At 47.0% G+C, this 21,337-nt stretch overlaps 1 protein-coding gene across 4 annotated transcripts in view; it reads left to right on the top strand.

Moving 5' to 3' along the window:
• Positions 1–21,337, top strand: part of VIT (vitrin) — a 1,808,828-nt gene that overhangs the window by 986,375 nt on the left and 801,116 nt on the right. For 3 of the 4 annotated variants that reach the window (XM_078648826.1, XM_078648823.1, XM_078648824.1), the window contains one exon: positions 21,273–21,311. The exons of the other annotated variant lie outside the window; for it this stretch is intronic. In XM_078648826.1, coding sequence (XP_078504952.1) covers positions 21,273–21,311 — 39 coding nt within the window. The remainder of the gene's footprint in view (positions 1–21,272; positions 21,312–21,337) is intronic. 4 annotated transcript variants of the gene reach the window in all.

Below are 21,337 nucleotides of genomic sequence, written 5' to 3'. Positions count from 1 at the left end.
CATCGTCCCCTGTCAATGATTAATGTGGAGAACAAAATACTGGCTACACTTCTGGCTGAGCATCTGCTGCCTCTACTTCTGCATATTGTGCAACCTGACCAGTCTGGGTTTGAACCTGGTCGGTCGACTGTGCACAACTTGCACATGCTGTTTGCAGTGCTCCACACCCTGAACCCTGAGCTGCCTGCTGTGGCTGTTTTTTTAGATGCCATCAAGGACTTGTATGCTCTAGAATGGCCGTACTTCTTTCTCTTTCTGCAGCGCATTGGGATCAGCCCGAATTTTCTGAAATGGATCACCCTGCTCTATGCATCCATCAATGCCAGGGTTTGAGTCATTGACCTGGTCTGGCCCTCTTTCACTATTGCCAGAGGCACGCACCAGGACTGCCCTCTATCCCCCATGCTCTTCGTGATTGCGAAGGAGCCTCTAGCTGCCCTACTCCAACAATGTCATGTGGAGAGCAGCTTTTACGCCTCAGAGGATTATTGTTCCCATGTGTTTCAGGGATTTGGCCCAAAAACAGAACTATGCACAGGATTATAGGACCTTGGTGTATAGGTTCTCAGTCATCCTACCACCTTAGTACCCATAAGCCCTGGACTGACTAGCTATAGTGTCTCACTTGCTCTCCTACTCACTCACAGATAAACAAATGATTAGACCCCTAGAACACAACACTCCCAGATTTCTCAGGAATCGTGGTAACAAGAGACACAGTTTTGCTCGCACTCTTGTACTTGTCCATAAGAATATCTGACAGGGACACAAAACAGTATAAAATATTTATTTTAACTAACCTGCAATAACATGCAGTATATGTGCCACAACAAGGAGGAAAATGCATAGTACAAATACAGTCGGCATAGCAGTTGGTCCATAAATCATGAAGGGAGATGTCATCATGGAAAGACAATATAGCCTAACCTGCCCCCCCTTGCTAAGAAGTAGTACTATATATATTAGAAGATCTCTGGGCTTTGTCAGCAGACCACATACCTTAGCCTATAGTTGGTAGATCAACATCATAGGTGCTGTCTTGTTCTTCTCCCTGGAAAGATCCCTCGCCAAGCGTGTCCCACCTATTTGTGTATCCCCATCAAACCAAAGTACGTTGTCCAAACAACAGCTGCATCGGTATGTTTTGTCTAGGTGCTAATGCCTGGCCAGAACAAAAAAACAAGATGCATTGTTGTTCGCCCTTTCACATAATGTTCAGTCAAAATCCCAGGAACAGGCAGAGAGTGAATACAGCCATGAGTTCTCATGTGAAAATAGCCACAAAAATGATTGCAAAAAATAAAGACATGTAGTAATGTGTTCTAAGCAGTAGGCAAGCTGCAGCGTGCTCATGCTAAGTTAGTGAAGACGGGCGATGTCCCTATGGGCCACGTTACACATGTATGCAGACAATGTCATGGTTTATGTTTGAGACCTTGCTCATAATCTCGCCCCTGTTCTATGGGAGTTTGTTCAGTTTTGCAGCCTAACTGGAGTCATGAAAAACTGGACCAAGTCTGTGATTTTTTCCTTTACATCTGCCACTCCTAGGTTCACTACGGACTTCCCTATGGCGTGGGTGGATTCAGAGGTTCAATAGCTGGAAATATGGGTCAATAGGGATACTATGGAGTCTGGCAGGATACTTATGGTCAGACTGTTGCCTGGCTGGAAGACAGATTTCTGCGCTGGTCAAGACTGCCCATTTCACTGTCTGAATGGGTTGTTATAACCAAGATGGTCGTATTGCCTAAGTTTCTCTAACTTTTTGCAAATATATCTCTACTGGTGATGAGCACCTCTTTAGTTGCATCAAATCCCTCCTGGTTACACTAGTGTAGGGTGGGAGGCAGCCTATGCTATCCCTGAAGTGGTTACATTGCAGTTTGAACATGGAGGTATTTATGCCCATGATTTTGAGCAATATTACATGTACTCACAGGTACAGTTTGGATACTCATAGTTCCACCCGGTATTGCACGCCCCACATGCAGCAGTAGAACCTAACTTTGCGGCCCCCTTAATACAGTACTGTTTCTACCTGTTAAGAGCCTGAGTCTGAGCTATGGCTTGCACCATTGGGGCATAGGATACAGTGAGTGATGGGAGACCTCTCCCCAAACGGTTCTTTCATTTCACTGGAGGATATACAGGTGTGGACTACATGCACTTCATTAGATGTCTTTCTTTATTATAGGCTGCATGATGCCGGCAGATAGGTACATCAAACCTTCACCCAGGCACCTTGTAGTTTTGAGGCACTTGTTTTGCTTCCCGCACCTTCCTCCCGAGGCCGATTGATCAAACGCCTCTAGACTACTATACAGGCCATGTTATGTTATGTTAAGGTAATGTGTAAAACGTGCGATTACCCCGGTGTCTTGGTGCTGGCTGAACGTGAACAGCTGCTTTAATTATTTTTTTTTATTCTGTTTATTATTTTCAGGTATATAAACATACAGATTCAACATACATTCTACTTCAGTATTATATGGGTTAATCGCTACATTTCGTATATTGCAAGCATCCATTTCTACATGACAAATACTGTACAACATCTCAGTGATTACATCATAACATTAGTGAGGCAGTGTTACTTGACCTTAAATGTCACATATGGGAGCCAAGATGGCGACCAGGACGGACGCATAGGCTCCCGGCTCCGTGACCCTCCGAGCCCCGCACAACTATCCTGCATATCATCCTGTTATCGCGCTATATTCTGTATTGGGGAAGGAGCGCTGAAATTGATGGCGCGATTCCCGGCTCCCTGCCGGCCCCGAAATCGGAGACATCCGCAGCGGTAGTTAGCGGCCCTAAAGTCTCTTGAGCCGGGACGTGGGTTGCAGGGCATGGCCGGACGAAGAAGCAACAACAGCGGCCATCTGTACAGGGGCGGAGTCGGTCTACTAGTGCGAAGTGGCCATCGGTCAGGTTTTGGCCGCGGACGCCTTAATTGACCGGCAACGTGGCGATGTAGCACCCCCCGAAGCGCTGGCCTGTTGGATACATTCTATGTCTGCGGAGCACATACTGTGACGACCCCGACGCTGTTTAGGATTCGGCCCGGTTTTCGCGGGCCGCTCCCGAATTCTCGGCTGGCGCCGCTCGGGGCGAGGACGATCGCTGCTCCCACGGGCGCACGACCGGCTCTGCAGATCCTGCCGGAGATGAGACTGTTTCTGGGATACTGAGGTGCTCCCTTTGCTGGCGCTACGTGGTGGGATCCGGAACTGAGCTGTGTGTTCATTTCACGGGCAGGATTGACTTGGCAGTGTGGAGAGAGACATTCCTCCGATGTGTGACTTGACCTGTCTTTTGTATGGTCCATTGGTCTCCGGGAGTATTCACCTGCAGGCTGGGAACTAATGCTTGGAACGCCCGACGACCCCCCCATCCCCAAGATGGCGGTTACGATGCAAGACATCATGGCGGCCATAGCTGATGTCCGAGTCTCTCTGGATGAGCAGTTCGCAAAGCTGAACACTGCTCTGAATACAGGATTCATTGCGCTCCACCCGACAAGAGCTGTTCCCGCCGGGGCCGACGAGGGGGAAGAGCCCCAGCTAGTAATGCCCTGTGGGCTTGTTGACGACGTGGTTCAGACGCAACTGGACATGTTCCCCCCTACATCTTCCCACGGTCTTGTTCACCATGAGCACAGTAATTGTGTAAGCAGGGCTTGGCGATCTGAAGAATGTCTCTTGGGGGTCCCCCAGGGATCACAGGGGCCGATGTCAGACTTATTGTCTTTGAACTTTGTGCATGTGCTTTGGACATCTTGTCGAACAATCTCCGTTGGATGTTGTGAACTGCTGTTGCTTACGGCTGGCTCGGGGGGACAGCCCACCGATCTGTCCTGGTTGCCCTTGTTGCCCACGTCGACTAACATGGCGGCTGGCCGGTTGATCTCTGCTGACGTTTTGGATCGAACGGTACAGGGTTGAGGTCATGTCCTGGATTGTTAGCCATTGTGTCTTCTCCAGCGTCTGTAGGATTAACCCTTTGCCTCTTTTCGTGAGTGATCAAAACCGCTTTGCGGATTTGTCGATGGTGGACGGTGGCCCTGCTTTGACTTTAGACTCTGTGTACGTCTATCCTGTTTTCCCTTCTTTCGAATTGACTTTGACACTCTACTGTTTTTGGTTATTTTTGTGCTGCTGGCGGTTCGGATGGATAGAACCCGTGTGAAAAATCGCGACAATTCATTTGTACTGGACGGGGTCTTCGTGATGGAACGTGAGGGTTTGAGCTGAACTGGACTGGACTTTGATGCAATGTTTCTTTTGTCTTTGCTGGGATATATCTGTGGGAGCGAGGGCCAGACGTGGTTCTGAGTGTTTGATATTTATGTGTCTGATGTGTTCGGGACGGGACTTGCTGCCTCTATGGAGCCGAGGATCGGGCGGGATGGTCCTTTTTAGGTCTCGCCTGTCGATGCGCATGCGCATCGAGCTTGCGAGACTATTGGGGCTTAACCACTCTTTAACTAACTTGCAAGGAATCGTGGCGATTCCTTGCAGTGCCTGTGACTTTTAAGCTCAATGCGCATGCTCATTGAGCTTAAAAGCGCGTGCACATCAGTTCCCTCAGCCGCACTCCAGTCCCCTGCTGCTTTCACACCCTCTCCCCGCTCCGCCCCCTCCCCTGCCCGCCGTGTCGCATTTCTCCTCCCCCCTCCCCTTATCTGCCTTTCCCTCCGTCTTGTTTTTTTTTTTACCCGCTCCGCCCCCTCCCCTGCCCGCCGTGTCGCATTTCTTTTCTCCTCTTTGCTCCTCCAGCAGTTCTCTGTCACCTTTCCTTCTCTCCTCCCTTGTCCACCTTTTCATTGTTTTTGCCCACCTCTCCTCCAGTTGAACTCTGTCACTAGCTCCTTTCAGCCCCTTCTCATTCCAGTGTTTTCGGGTCCCATCTCATGCTTGGGGTTAAGCTCCCTTTGCCTGCAAATGCACGGGAAAACGGACAGACACGCACCAGGAAACACCACACAGACGCAGTACAAGCATTGATTAATCACTCGCACACATCACGTTTTACTCCTTTGCTAGTGTTCTCGTTGTTTACATCAGAAAGAAACAGACCTTAAAACGATTCAATAATTGACAGAATCCTCAAATATTGTTAATTCCATTGAAGTATAGTGAAAACGCTGCTCGAAGATGATATGTTGCTAAAATTACCGTAACAAAATCAATCCACTCACTGTAATATTCTTAATGTAATTGTATGTGCTAGCACCAGAAGGTATGGAGTGAAATTACTTAACTTGTGAGTAAACATATTTGTTCACACCCTCTCCCCGCTCCGCCCCCTCCCCTGCCCGCCGTGTCGCATTTCTCCTCCCCCCTCCCCTTATCTGCCTTTCCCTCCGTCTTGTTTTTTTTTTTTACCCGCTCCGCCCCCTCCCCTGCCCGCCGTGTCGCATTTCTTTTCTCCTCTTTGCTCCTCCAGCAGTTCTCTGTCACCTTTCCTTCTCTCCTCCCTTGTCCACCTTTTCATTGTTTTTGCCCACCTCTCCTCCAGTTGAACTCTGTCACTAGCTCCTTTCAGCCCCTTCTCATTCCAGTGTTTTCGGGTCCCATCTCATGCTTGTTATAAAGGGGCTGCCAAAATGCGGACACTCCTCAACCCTCTGCTTCACATGAGACTCTGCGGCTCTCCTGGGACAATAAACCACTCCAGAACAAACATGGAGTTGTCATACGCGGCCATCTATCTCAATTAAAGGCCACATAGCTTCTCTAACCTCTAGGAAAATCTAGCCCTGCTATTTAATTTTGGTGCGGGATTACTGTGTAAAGAAGGTTTGCATAACGTCTCATCTGACTAACTAGTGCTTTAGTTTAGCATTGTATGTGTTTTCATAGGCTTGTGTGTATGTCCTTTAATGCATGTGCATGCTTGTCTTTTTCTGTTCAGTTCCCGTGTCAGTGTGTGCTTACCTGGATTTCCGTTTGTCTAATTTATGTGGCCTTTGTCAACGAGGCAATCCGCTACTCTGTCCAACGTTTATGAAGACGAGACACTCAACCACGCAATGCCACTCACACACACAACGCCACTCACACACACAGCGCCACTCACACACGCAACGCCACTCACCCACGCAACGCCACTCACCCACGCAATGCCACTCACCCACGCAACGCCACTCAGCCACGCAACGCCACTCAGCCACGCAACGCCACTCACACACGCAACGCCACTCACACACGCAACGCCACTCACACACGCAACGCCACTCAACAACGCAACGCCACTCAACCACGCAACGCCACTCAACCACGCAACGCCACTCACACACGCAACGCCACTCACACACGCAACGCCACTCACACACGCAACGCCACTCACCCACGCAACGCCACTCAACCACGCAACGCCACTCACCCACGCAATGCCACTCACCCACGCAACGCCACTCAGCCACGCAATGCCACTCACACACGCAACGCCACTCACACACGCAACGCCACTCACACACGCAACGCCACTCACACAGACAACGCCACTCATCCACGCAACACCACTCACACATGCAACGCCACTCAACAACACAACGCCACTCAACCACGCAACGCCACTCACACATGCAACGCCACTCACACACGCAACGCCACTGAAACAACAGCGCCACTCAAACAACAGCGCCACTCACACACGCAACGCCACTCACACACGCAACGCCACTCACACACGCAACGCCACTCACACACGCAACGCCACTCACACAAACAACGCCACTCACACAAACAACGCCACTCATCCACGCAACGCCACTCATCCACGCAACGCCACTCATCCACGCAACGCCACTCATCCACGCAACGCCACTCATCTATTTGCAAAACGAAAAATGTTAAACTCTTCTATTGCGAGACCTATTGCATTTTCAATGCTTGTTCTGCTTGCGACTCCCCTACGAAATGTCTCTTGCTTTGCTGTAACTTGCTTACCATTACGGTACGGGGTGTCTGCTCTTGGCGGGGGGATGGGAGTCCGGGAGCTCGTATTGATTTGTTATATTCTCCTCCTCCAACTTTTTCCCTTCCTTGGGGTGTAGTTTAGGGGGCGACAGGCACGCTGCTAGTGGGGTTAGGTCATAGCCATCTGCAGGGGTGTAGGGTGGGGGGTTTGTGGGGGGGAGGTTATTTTTCCTTTGTTATTTTCTATGACCGTTCTATTTCCCCTTTCCTTTCTTCACAAGAGCTGTGGCGTATTCTCCTGATTCTTGCCTAACGTATCCGGGTGTCACATGTTTGCTCCTTTACATCCTGTACTCCTGGTGGGCGGGTGCTGTTGATGGGTGCCTGCGGTCATTGCTATCCAATTGTTTTGCTTCTGGTTCACGCTGCATTTGATTTTTCTGCTGCTTATGACTGTACATTATTTCGTCACTTCATTTGCCCGTCCACAGATGTGCTGTATTTTGTTTAATGACACCCGATATGTATATTTTTCCTCTTGTGTTATAATAATAAAAAGATTTATAAAAAAAAAAAATGTCACATATATCTTGCCCTCCACACGTTCGCTTTGGGCATGTATTACCACTTAGCTACCACTATATTATTCCAACAATATAATTCAACCCAGCCACCCACTCAGCTCTCCATGCCCCAGGGTATTCACCATCCCGCATCCTATCAGCCATCCTCCCTCCTCAGACCCCACGGGCTCACGCCTAGTGTCACTTACTAAGCAAAATACCATGCCGTTTGAATTAATTCCCTCGTGTGGGAGATCAAATAACATGTCAATGGAGCCCAGATATCATTGGGTCTGGATGACACGGGCAACAATTCCGCATATGTAACAAGTGTCTCCTGGCAAGTTATCAGGTCATCTATCCATGTCTTGAATTTTGGCGCCTGTCCTCTGCCCCACCTGCAGGCCACCCTCCTCTTGGCCATTAGAAGTGCCATGGCAACAAGTTTACGATGTTCTGCTCTCAAGGGTTTAACAAATCCGAGTAAGCCCAACAAAGGGTCTGGTTCCACGGGGGTATCTATCATTATTTGCAGTGCACGGAATAGTTGGCTCCAGTAGTCCATGACACTCGGGCAGTTCCACGCTAAATGTATAAAATCGGCTCCCTCAGCGTGGCATCTGTCACATCTATCGTCTGCCCTAAGTTTATATCTGCACATCTTAGCCGGGGTATAGTATAGCCTATGCAAAAACTTATAGTGTATAATCCGGAGCCTACTGCTCGCTGATACTCGCTCTGGCTGTAAACAGCAGTTCTCTCATTGTTCATCCGTCAGGGCAGTCCCCAGCTCTTCCCCCCATCGCATACTCAAATGCGTGTCTGAGTACTCCTTCTGTGTGTGCACTGTTGTGTATATCTGAGATACTAGTTTTCTGGGTGTGGCTTTTCCCAGTATGAGCTGAAGAGGGGCCAGCACTCGTGGCTCCTCCGGGAATTCCGGCATGAGTGATCGTATGCCCTGACGTAACCTAATGTACAAAAAGACATCAAGAGGCGTTTTCTGCTCTGATGGAAACATATGGTCAATAGTACGTAACTTGTTCTCATAATACATATCTCCCCAAGTAGTGATGTTTGTCTTGCACCTGAAGCTATGTTATACTTCTTCCTGTAGCAGTGGCATGCTAGGGTGGTAAGTCAGGGGCAATGGCGGCGAATACAACAAGGGCACCTCGAGCGTACGCCCAATACGCTGCCATGCTGTGACCGTGCACATAAGTGCATTGGGCTGTCTCTCTCCGGCTCCCCCAGTTAGATATAGCCCTCCCTCAAGAGGAACGGGATGTGCCAGCCAATGTTCCGCCGCCACCTGTGGCATGTATCGCGGCTGCCGAATCCAAAACCACGCGAAATGGGGCTGCGCTGCAGCAAAATAGAGCTCGAAGTCCGGTATTCCGAACCCTCCCTTTGAATAGGGCCGTGCCATCACCCCCACTGTAATCTCGGCTGCTTACCTCCCCAGACTAGTCGTATCATCTCTGACCTGAGTGTTTTAAAAAAAATGTGCACCCGGGTAGCAGGGTATATTCAAAAAGAGGTACAATAACTGGAGGAGTATCACCATTTTTATTAAGGACGCACGGCTAGCCATGGACAGAGGTAAAGTCACCCACCGCGATATATTATCTGCTATTCGAGTCATGATCGTCCCATAATTTATTCTCAGAAGGTCTCCCCTGTCCCTTGTGATTCTGATACCCAGGTATTTCAAGTCTTCTGCGCACCATTCCAAGGGGTAGTCCATCGAAAAGCGTCCAGTGGCGTCAGTGAGTGGGAAGATGTTAGACTTCGTCCAGTTAGTCTGGACCCCAGAAAATCTCCCAAAAACGATAAATTCACGTAAGTTCGGGTTCAGGTTTTGTTGTGGATCCCGGACGTACAATGTAATGTCATCCACATAGAGGGACACTAGTATTTGTCGCTGGTAACACTGCAGGGCCTTATCGTTATGACATTGTCGCAGCTTCGAAGCTAGAGGCTCAACCGCAAGCGCAAATAATAGTGGGGATAACGGGCACCCCCGTCTCGTTCCCCTCTTTATGTTAAACGTTTACGAAGTGTGGCCATTAACAAGAATCTTTGCTACTGGTATGGTATACAGCAGCCTAATCCACAACAAAAACAAAGGTGGAAACTCCATTCTCTTCATCACCCCAAAAAGATAGCTCCACTATACGGAGTCAAAGGCCTTAGTGGCATTGAAAAAGATTGCGGCCATAGGGAGATCCGGGGAGACAGTGTTTAGAATAGCAAAAAGCGTTCTCAGATTGTGAGAGGTGGCTCTCCCAGACACAAAGCCCGACTGATCTGGCAGAATCAGGTTTTCCAGCAGAAAGCTCAATCTTGTTGCAATAAGCTTGGCCAAGATTTTAGCATCGCAATTAAGAAGCGATAGCGGTCTGTATGAGTCGCAAAGTTCTGGTGCCTTACCCGGTTTCAATAATGACAATATGAGGGTCTCCCTCATAGTGGAAGATAGATGGCCCACTTCCAGCGCATCTTCATATACCTCCCTAAGAACAGGAGCCATAACGTCAATGTAAGTTTTATAGAAACAATAGGTATCCCATCTGTGCGCGTGGCCTTGCCTAATTGCATACCCATTATGGCCTCTCTCACCTCATCCAGTTCGAATGGTGCACATAAAAAAAGCTCTCTGCCCGTCGCTAAGCCAGCCCAAAGTCACATCCCCCAGAAATCCGTCCAAATCGAAGTCGTCCTTTCCCGTCGTAGTATAAAGTGTTCTGTAATGTCCTAGAAACATATTGAGAATAGTGGCTGTGCCCCGGTAGACCTCCCCATTCGAATGTGTCACCTCTGTTATGTACGTGGAGCAGAGAGGCCGCTTCACTTTCTGCGCCAACATTTTACCAGGTCTATGTCCCTCCCCATAATTCCTGGCCACCCAGTATTTACCCTTACATCTTGCCTCCCTTTGTGCCTCCTCCATGTATAGGGTGAGTTTCTCCCTAAAGGAAGCCTGCGTGGGTGCTCCTGGGTTCCCAGAAAGCTGTGATTCCAAGTTTTTGAGGTCCCTTTCCAACGTTCGTATCGTAGCCTGTATATTTATAAGTACTCCAGCTCCCTTAGCTATGCAATACCCCCTCATCGTTACCTTGAATGCCTCCCAGACTACTTACACGCTTTGGACAGAATCCTTATTTCTCCTAAAGAAGTCACCTATCTCTTCCCGCAGTTTTTCCTGGAAGACTGAGTCAAGCAGAATGGGTGCATACAGCTTCCAGGGCATGTGCGGTATATTAAAGTCAGTAGAGGAGAGCGCCATCAGCACTGGTGCATGATCTGAATATGTCCTAGCTAGGTGCCGCGTATCAGCTATCGCAAGGGTCAAACCTCTAGTCACGAGAAAGTAATCCAAGCTAGCCCAAGATTGTGCCTGCGCAGTAAAATGTGGGCCCTCCCGTGTATGTCGATGTTTATGCCTCCAAGCATCCATCAGCTGATAGGTCATTATGATCTCCTTCACTACAGCCTGCGCTTTCGTATAATGGCGCGGTGGTGAGTGGAATCCATCCAAGTGGGGACAGTATGTAACATTTAAGTCTCCCCCCATACTACATGTGTAGAATCCGTTTAAAACATATTTGCCCAAAGGACGTAGAAGAAACCAGGGTCATCTATGTTTGGCCCATAGCAACAGGCTAGAGTAACGGACTGGGATCCCAACCTCCCCCACGCTATGCAGTACCTACCCTCCGAATCCCATGAAGCTCCTGCTAGCTGAAATGGTGCTTGTTTCTTAATTAATATCGCAGTTCCTCTTGCGTATGTGGAGTAAGAAGAAAAGATTCTATTCCCTGCCCATTTGCTAGCAAACATGTTTTGGGCCGTTCTCGGGCAGTGAGTCTCCTGTAGCAATGCTATGTGTACATTATGTCTATCTAAATAAGACAAGACCTACCTTTTCTTTCTGGGAACCCCCAGGACTCTCATGTTCCATTATATGATGTTCAGCGTTCCCACAGTCGCCTCAGCCATACTCTCCTAGTGTGTGTTTTGCAGCAATCAGTAACCAGAGGCTGGTCCCCTGTCCCAGCGACCTGCACCTTTCCGTGATTGCCATGTTACAGTGATGTTGCCTAGTATGTTTCAACCGAACCCTTGCACTCCAATTAGTGCATGTCATTCGTTCAAACTGTCTCAAACAACCAACACCCCTGCCCCCCCAACCACCCCTCCACCCACTGAAACAACCCAATCTTGCCAGTATCTAATGCCCTTCCCCCCTTTCCCCAACAAAGCCCAAAAAGTCTCCATATCTCCCGCCTCATGCATGCTGTGTTCAGTTATAGGGGTACATCCTCTGGGGACATCTCTAGAAGGCTACACAGTTACTCCTCCCCCTTTAGACCCTCTTTTGGTGTTACTACAGGGTCCTGTCTCGGGAGGGGGGGGGTCGCCTGAATCTCAGATATTGTGAACAACTGGTACAACTGGCAGTGTCTCACTCATGTGTCTCTATGTCAGGTGTATATACTCGACTTTCACAATGGGGCTTACTTCTAGCGCCCTCATCACAGTCACTGCTGACCTCCTTCAGCTCTCGCAGGGGCTGATTGCCGAGATCTTCCAGGGCTGCCGCCTCCATGTTGCATACATTTCACTTAGCGGAGGAACTCTTCAACCTGGTGAGGGTTGGTGAAAATTCGTTGTTTACCCTGGTGCATGACCCTAAATTTTGCCGGATAGAGTAGGGCATAGTCTCTATGTGCCGCACATAGCTTTTTCTTCACATCTAGAAATTTACGTCGTTCCTCCTGCACTATTGGTGTAAGGTCTAGGTAGATCGAGAACGCATTGCCATGGTAGGTCATGGACTGCTTGTTTCTTGCTGCACGGTGGGCAACATCCCGGTCTCGATAGTTTAGCAGTCGCGCTATAATGGGTCGCGGTGGATTGCCAGGTGTTGGTCGTGGACCGAGGGATCTGTGGGCACGCTCGACTATAAATTGTGACGATAACGCCTCTGGCACTATTGTTGTCCACAGCAATTTCTCCACACACTCCTCCATTTTGTCAGTGTTGGTCGACTCTGGAATACCAATCACCCGTATGTTGTTCCGTCGGCTTTGCGCTTCCAAGCCCTCATTCTTAGCCGCTATAGTTCTTAGGATTTTATCCATGCACGCAAGTTGTGTGGTATGCCCAGCCGTGATGTCATCGTTATCCGATATCCTTCATTCCGCCTCTTTAATATGCACCTCATGTGCATCTAGTTTGTGTGCTATGGCGTCCATCCTAGATGTCATGCGATCCACCTTGTCCACCACAGTCGCAAATCCTTGCCTCTTTTCTTGTAGGATATTCTGCATATCTGAGATGTGTGATGTGGCTCCGCCATTCCTTCCTCCCTCATCCTCTGCCTCCTGATCCCCTTGTTTGGCTCTGGCCGCTTTTTTGGCTGATTCGAAGTTTAGCTTCGGTTGCCTTGTGTCAGGTTTTCCCATCTTACTTTCAGTTCTCCTCTTCTATATGGGACGTCAGCGAAGCACTCTCCCAACTGCATCCCACCGAGTGCAGCAGTATTCACCGGAGCTGGGTGCTTCTATCGTGCACTGTCCTGACCCACCTCCAGGTGCGTCTGCAGCATTCACTTGCTCAGCTTTCCAGCCCTCCACCACACAGCACTAGTATCACCCCTCTATGTCACCAGGCCCTCAATGCGCACTGATTGCACCGCTGACAGTCCCTTACCAGTGCAATCTGTCGAGCAGAAGTGGCGTATGCCTCGGGTCACTGTAGCCTTTCAATGGTGCCTTGCAGTGTTTTCCACTCTATCTGTACTCTCAAGCCTTTACCGTGGCTGACAGTGCTACTGCCTTTTATATTGCAATGACCATTCACCCTTCTTTGTTGGGGGGGGGCCTCCACTACTCTCCAATCTCCCACTTGAGTCCACCGGAGCCCCCTTGGATGGGATGCCCCCAGTTCCCCCACCTCCGCGCAACCGTCCGTGGGACACACGCTTGCAATGGGGAATGGAGGATATGCCGTCCTGACTACGCCACGGTGCCTCCTTCTCACCGCCCGACTATTTCCGTCTCTCGCGTGTGATAGGACTCCCTCCCGGTGCTATATCACCCTCCGGTGTGTGCTCCGCACTAATCCTGCAGGGGCCGCAGTGCTCCCTCCCGATGCCGTGGCCCCGTGCAGCCGGTAACATGGTATTGCATTCCTTCCCCTGGTACAGGGGTCTCCTCTCACTTGTCGCTGATCTTGCGCGCCCCGCCGCACTTACAATGTCCGCTCCGTTGGCTGCCTTCCGATCCAATGTACACCTCTGTCTGTCCCACCGTTGCAGCAACTCCACAGCTGTTTCTGTTTCTGCCGCCTCCTTCTGCTCGCGGTACGCGCGCCGTGGCCTTCTCGACGTTTTTCAATCTCCGACCTAGCCTAGGGCGGCACTCCGCACCAAGCGACCTCCGGGCACCCAGGCAGTTATCGGTCAAAACTTCAGTCAATCAGCGCCTGCACACCTGTCTCCCATTCGGGTCCAAACTTTAACCGAGGGTGCACTACACCAATGCCTTCAAGCAGCAGAGAGCCCAGTTGATTGTCGTTCCAGTTGCCCAGGATAAATTTAAGGATTAATAGTTCAGGCAGCAGGAGCCTCAGATACGTGCGGGCCATCCTGCTCATGCGCCCTCTAGCGCCCCCCAACAGATCCTTTAATTGTTAAACAGCCTAGTCTAGGTCTCTTTCCAAAATTCAAGGAGGAATGGAATGGCTCTGATGTGGGCAGGAAGGCACTTCCACAGTTTAACTGTCCTTACCACAAAGCTCCTTCCTTCCCAGTTGGCTTTCCTAACTCTGGGCATCATCAGTATTTTGGATCCTGCAGAACGCAAGGGTCTGTTGGGGGTGTACCACTGGAAGGAGTGACTTAAAAATTCTGGTCCTGAGTGGTGGCGACTTTTATGAGACAAGCATAGGGACTTGAATTTGAACCGGCTCCTGATAGAGAGCCAATGCAACTTTCAGAGACCAGGGAAAACTCTGAGGAATTTCATGAGATCCAAGATCCTTCTAGCTATGACGTCCTGAACTAGATGAACTTTACCAGCAAGATTTCCTTGTAGGTTTGTGTAAAGGCCGTTACCGTAGTCCAACTTTAAGAGGACTATTACCTTGATCACTTTTTTCCTGGATTTTTCAGGAATGTATGGCAGAATCTTCCTAATCATCCTAATGGTGTAATAGGAGGAAGATACCACTGCAGAGACTTGGGCTGCTATGTTAAGTTTTTCGTCGATAATGATGCCCAGGTTTTTGTCTTCCGCACCAGGATTGAAGGGGGGACGAGCTCATCAGGCCACCAGGCTGGGGACTACGGGGGAGAGAGATTCCCAAACAGTACCACCTCCGTTTACCAGAGTTGACTTTTAAGTAGTGTTTGCTCATCCAGAGACTGACTGCTCTAATGCATTCTTGATATGTTATGGGCCCAAAGGGCCATTGTTGAAGGTTGCTACTACCAATTGGGTGTCGTAAGCATAGGAGGTAAGATCAAGGTTAAAACCTTCGATAAGAGGGGACAGTTTGGAAGCGTCAATATTAAAAAGAGTCTGAATCAGCGAGGATATCTGTGCGACCCCCCCATTTCAGACTGAAAGGTGTAGATTTGAAGTTGCCTAAAGCCAGAGTTTGAGTCCTATCAGATAGAAAGGAGTTGAGCAGGGAGAGAGCCTTATCCTTGATTCATATTGCTGCTAAATGGTGGATCAGAGTTTTATGATCCACTGTATCAAACACGGTGTATAAGACAAGGAGAATGAGAGTGGCAGATCCCCCTCTGACTAGAGTGGTCCTTATCTCTTTAGTAGCTTTGATCAGGGCAGTTTCTGTACTGTGCCCTGGTATGAACGCAAACTGAGTCATGTCCAAAAGGTGGTTGTCATGACTACATTTGGAAAGTTTTAAGTTCATAATTATTTTGAGTAGAGATTGGGTTCTTTCATTAAGGGGAGGATGGAAACACACCTGTAGAAAACATTGTATTAAAAATGACTGAGATTGGTGGCAATCTCCTCCGGTGCTAGCTTGAGTATCTTGAGGGAACAGGAGTTGTAGGGGGACCCAGATTTGGCTACCATTGCCCCCTTGACTGTGTCCAAGGCTAGGGAGCAGTGGCAAGATGAGCTTGGTAAGGCCATTACTGACCAGCAGTGGCACTACTGTTGCATGCATATGCAAATTCTCATTTCTAACTACCGGCTCCACCTCATCCACCTTGTGGCCCTATAAGGGTATGTGAAGGATATTCCTGTCACAGACTTACTGCGCTATTGCTCCTCTTGGCTAAATGACAGATAGCAATGCTCTGGTGCCGTGCTTCAGTCCCCACTATTGATGTTATGCTAGCTGATTCTATGTTCTACCAGGAGTGTCTGGAAGACTATTAAGCTTTAATGCCGGAACCCAACAGACCATAAGACACATGGGCACTTTTCGTGCAGTATATGGCTGCCAGGCCAAGCGGTTGAGGGAGGGCACCAGAGACTACACCATGATGCATGACTTGACCAACTACAGTGAGTCCTGCTGACAATGGCTGTTCTGGATGATCTGCGTACCTGTTGTACACTACCTACCTGTGACCTTTTATTCCTCTCGGTGTGTCATTCATCAACCATGATCTGACTTTGTTGTGAAGTGTACACTTTCTAAGTACTGAGTTTTTTTTGCTTTATCTATAAAGTTATAAAAAAAGATTATTCACTGAACCAAACAGAAATTAAGCAAAGCACAATTATTTCACCAACTCAAGATACAGCTAAAGCTGTTCCTACACCACTGGCTATTCATACTCCAGAAAAAATGTATTCAATAGTACCCCAGATTAAGATCTAACTTTAATGGACTCTCACAAAATATGAGATAACCCTGCTCCCTCAAGAGCCTGTCGGGCAAATCGAAGCAGGCATATTTACCAGCCCCTTGTGCTGCCAGTGCGTCACTTCTTTTTGATGCACCAGTGGCGCTGCGTGCTGCCCCATATTTACAATACCACATAAAGCTTTTTATGGCCTTGTAAATACGGCCCCTTTTCATGCAGCACTTTGCGTGAAAGGGGTGTGCCATGGGTGTTGCTGTGAGTGTTCCTATGCAACACCCATGGTTTCTGCCGTATTCCTGGATTTACAACATTTTGAAAAACTGGGAATGTGTCATAATGCTACACCAGGGAAGACACAACTAGGAGAAATACTTACATTTCTCCTCGTTATTCCTCTTTCTATGTATGCAGAAGAATGCAGCAGACATAAAAAGAGGAAAACACCTTGCATGATTTTGCCCAGGAAGGTGTCCCTTCCTGCACAAAAACAATCTTCCCCTAAAACGCATACACCCTTGCAACATGGCACAAGTGTGCCTGCGTTGGCGCATGGCAGCCAATTGTACGCCAGCACAGGGGAAAGCCACAGGGATGTGACATATTGTTGTAAATATGATGCATACCAACGGTTTGAAAGTGACACAGCGCGGCAAAGCCAAATGTCTCATGGTGACATCACATGCTGCATCACTTTTTAGTATAATAAGGCCCAAGGTAGTTTCCCATTGTTACCTGTGACAAAACCTTTCACTGATAACAGTTTTAGATATAAATACAACCTTATTCAAAGCAGCGGCCTTAACCCCTGACATTGCAAACATGTCAATATCAATTCTCGCAATCTCATGAATAAATGACGCCTCATGTGCTTTGTACTTCAAGGGTTACAAAATGAATATTTAGCTAATCCCAGTGCTAACAAGAAAGTGTCAGAAAACTATTTTCTACAAGGGTATAAGTCAAGAGGAAGCTTAGACACATAATCGCGGACACATAATTGCTTTTCACGCTTCTAGATCTGTCATATTTAAACTCCTCTCATATTGTCTCTATTCAGTTTCAGGAATTGACACTCAATAGAACAAGCCAATTATAGTGACCTGTGCCTCAAGTGAAATAGCTAAGGACGACCTCATGTAGAAATCTATGTTTATGAAGAAGGAAATTACAATACCTAGATATCAAATTAATCCATATCCTCATTTTCTTTTACCTACTTGCAATAGTATGGTTATGGGGAAGTATTCAACTAGAGCCAGACATTTCATGGTGTCCCATTTGAATATCATCCCCAAATCTATTTTAAAAATGCCTCTAGTCCTGGCAGCATGAAACTAGAGAATAGCCAGGTCCTATTGGTAGGATATGACAGCCGATGAGGACGGCCATGTATTATGAAGGGGAAGGATATTTCGAAATCTTAAAAGGAGGTCTGTAGATGGTTTTACTCAAGCTTATTCTGGAACCAGAAACAAGTAAATAAATGTGCACGATTAAAGAGTCGCTGTTTGATAATCAAAACTCCATAAAGATGTATATCTGTTCATGGAATGTAGGTGGTCTATCATATATAGTGCAAGATACTGAAGTGAAATTTTTGAAAGAATTTGATCTAGTTTTACTCCAAGAGTAAAAGTGGGTAATGAGAAAGTACCAATGACCTCGATATTCTCTTACCTGGGTGTTTTAGTAGATGACAGCTTGAATTGGGGGGCCCTGATTCAGAGGAAAAAGGGGGAGGTCATAAGGGCGAATGCTGCAATTTTCAACTTTGCCCCGGAGATGGGTAAGCGCCCGATTGCGGCAATGGTGAAAATATATCAGGCCAAACGTGTTGCTATAGTTAGCTATGGGAGTGAAATCTGGGGCTATGCAGCAACTGATGCTCTGCAGGTGGAGGAGAACACCTTTTTAAAACGTCTTCTAAGAGTGCCCAGTGGAACATCAAATTTGGTGGTACATGAAGAACTGGGGTTGCCATTTATATGTGATACTCTGGCTATGCGCCCTTTGTTGTTTTGGCTTAATTGTTGGCTAAACAAAGATTTAGCTCTTAACCACCAGATTTTAAGAGAAAATATGAGCCTCAATCATATGTTATGCATTCTATGGTTAAAATATATTAAGAGCTGTTAGGAGAGCGGAGAGAGGCATATTGTTAATGATCGCTCTTTCTATGTGCAACCAGACAGGAATATAGTCTGATTGTGGGAGAAGCCAGTTAGACTCCTGTTTATAAATATGCAGTCTGGTAGTTTCTAAAGTTTGGTAGCTCTATGCCTCCTTTATCTTTGGGTAACTGAAGTTTGCTTAAAGAGATCCTAGGCTTCTTGCCCTGCCATAGAAATGTATTGAAAAGGTTATTAACCTTTTCAAAAATTCATTTGATAACAGCATGGGCAGCATGCAGACAAGGTAATTAACTACAGGGGTTATCATCATTTTCAGAGGTTCTGCTCTACCCCACCATGATAGAAATTTTGGGGACCATCCGTCCAACAAGGAGGATATCTTTTTGTGAAGGGAGTGCTCGTATTGGACCTCAGAAATATTTTTCAAACTTAAACTTAACAATAGTCCCACTTGCTGGAATTGTAAGTCTCACTTAGGTAACTTGGCCCACATGCTTTTTTACTGCCCTGCCTTACAATCCTACTGGGATAAGATTTACAATTACATACAAAAAACCTACCATTATCGTCCACCTAGAGATTTTGCCTATATTTTATTAGGGGCTATAGATCCTCATCTTGTAAATATCCAAGACCGAAATCTGATGGATCTTATGTTCACCATAGCATGCAAAGTCATCCTAAGCAAATGGAAAAGTGCCAATGAAGTCTCCTTTAAAATGTGGCAGGAGTGGCTGTTCTCTCTGAGTGGTGCGGATAACGAGTCTCTCCATACTTCCCCATGGCGTAAATCGCACAGGAAACTATGGGGCTCCCTCAACTCCTTAGAAATATGTTATGACCCTCCATAAGCTAGCACTCACTATTATGCATAATAATTCTCATACTCCTCACAATTGTGTACTACCTTGCTCCTGCCTAACTTGTGAATCGGCTGTTTTTTGACCACTTGACATTATTAAACTTGAAATCGATGAGGTAATGTTGCTTAGCACTAGTGCAATATCATTCATATTTGCTACCATTATTATTAATGTCATTGTTTTATTGTTCTCTCTTTTTAATTTGTCATTGTCATTATTATTGTTATTATAGGTTTACCTTCCTTTAACTTCAACTTTTATCATTCCTGAATATTAATGTATCATTATTGCCATGTACTGTGTGATCGGGATAGAATTTTGTCTATTATTGTCACTTTTTTCTTTCCTTTCGGTACTGTATTGTTTGCCCTTGCTTGTTTTTCAATAAAAGCGATGTGAACAGAAAAAAATATATATTAAGGGCTATTTTGAAGAGCTGGGGTGGCCAGACCTTTTTTTAAAGCCTGATTCTATTACTTTGAAGGATGTGGAATTTGTAAAGAAAACTTTTACTACCCTAAAAAAGCTTGGTAGAGATGATCTAGAAATTGGAAAATCTAGCGTCCGTAAATATATGATGCTCAAAACAACCCCATCCATAGAGCCATATCTTTTGTGGCCACTGATGACCCATGAGCGGTTTTATTGATCAGGTTCCGATTGGACTATTTCCATTTGTTGCTTGCTGTCCCAAAAGGGTGCTGTAGAGGCCAGGTGTTAGCATCCTGTGGCTGCGATGGAGTGTCTGCTCAGGATTTGCTACACTTTATGTTTTTCTATAAATTTTATGAAGTACCGCGCAGACATTTTTTAACACCTCTTTTAAATACGATGAACTTCATCCAGGTCCGCCCAGGTCTTTTCTATTTACAATTGCTGAAACCAGAGTGCTTAACTTTTATAGTAGGTTGTCGGAAACAGCCCCGGACTGGCCGTTGAGGGCACCGGGCAATCCCCCGGTCGGCCGCAAGGGTGGGGGCCGTTTTGGGGCCCCTGGGGGCCGTTTTTGTTACAGGGACGTTTTTGCAGCATAGCTGCAAAATCGTCCCTGTAACAAATTCGGCGGAAAAGCGGCCCTGGTAAAGAGCTCGGTGGCACCCCCCCCCTCCCCCAGGGGGAGGAGGGGGGGCCGGCCGAGCACTTTGCCAGTCCGGCCCTGGTCGGAAATCCTCACTGAGATCTAGGATTTGTATGGAGAGCTAGTAAACCCTTAACGTTGGTAGGCACACCTTATTATCACCTATGAAGATGAATTCCTGGCCATGGGTTGTGTGTTTTTCCCTCCCTAATATTCTTTGTATTAGATGTATATATATATATATATTTTTAAGGGGCTATCTCCCTCTATTTTACTGTTATGAATTGTATGTTTTAATTGCTACATAGAGCTGTGTAACTTTTATGGTTTTATTTTGAAGCAGAATAAAGTATTTTGATTGATTGATAATAGGTTGCTTTGATAAACACGAAAGTTTTGGTAACATTTATAAAGCATGAAAACCTACAGTACATTCCCCTTTCTACAAAATGCTAAACACTATAGAAAACAATACACTGGCCTTCTGCCCTCACATAATATTGAAAGAAGCATAACTTACAAAAAAACACCTCTTCAACCAAGCGTTTTGAATGATCCTTTTCTTAACATCCCATTGAATTCTGCTAAATATGTCCTAGTTCTCATGCGCTGTTCCGTCATCTCTCCAAACGCTGTGGAGAGAAGATCTCCGAAAAAACTATCAGTTGGAGTCAGCACTCTTTTAAGAAAAATTATAATAAAAAACAGACCAACAAATCTAGAAAATTCATAATATTTTGTTTAACACTGGAAGAGCTATAAGCCTTTCACTACCACTGAGTTGATGATGAGAAATATTGGGAGCTGAAATTTGGCTAACTGCTTGCGACTTTTCCATTGGTGTTTTTAGGTCACGTACAGTCTGTTCCAGGCAGGGGGTATAATCAAGGTAAGTCTATACGGAATTATATCATA

This window comes from Lissotriton helveticus, chromosome 6 (genome assembly GCF_964261635.1).
Source record: "Lissotriton helveticus chromosome 6, aLisHel1.1, whole genome shotgun sequence".
Classification (NCBI taxonomy): domain Eukaryota; kingdom Metazoa; phylum Chordata; class Amphibia; order Caudata; family Salamandridae; genus Lissotriton; species Lissotriton helveticus.
Note: the sequence above shows the minus strand (reverse complement) of the source record. Positions and strands in the feature narration are given on the sequence as shown.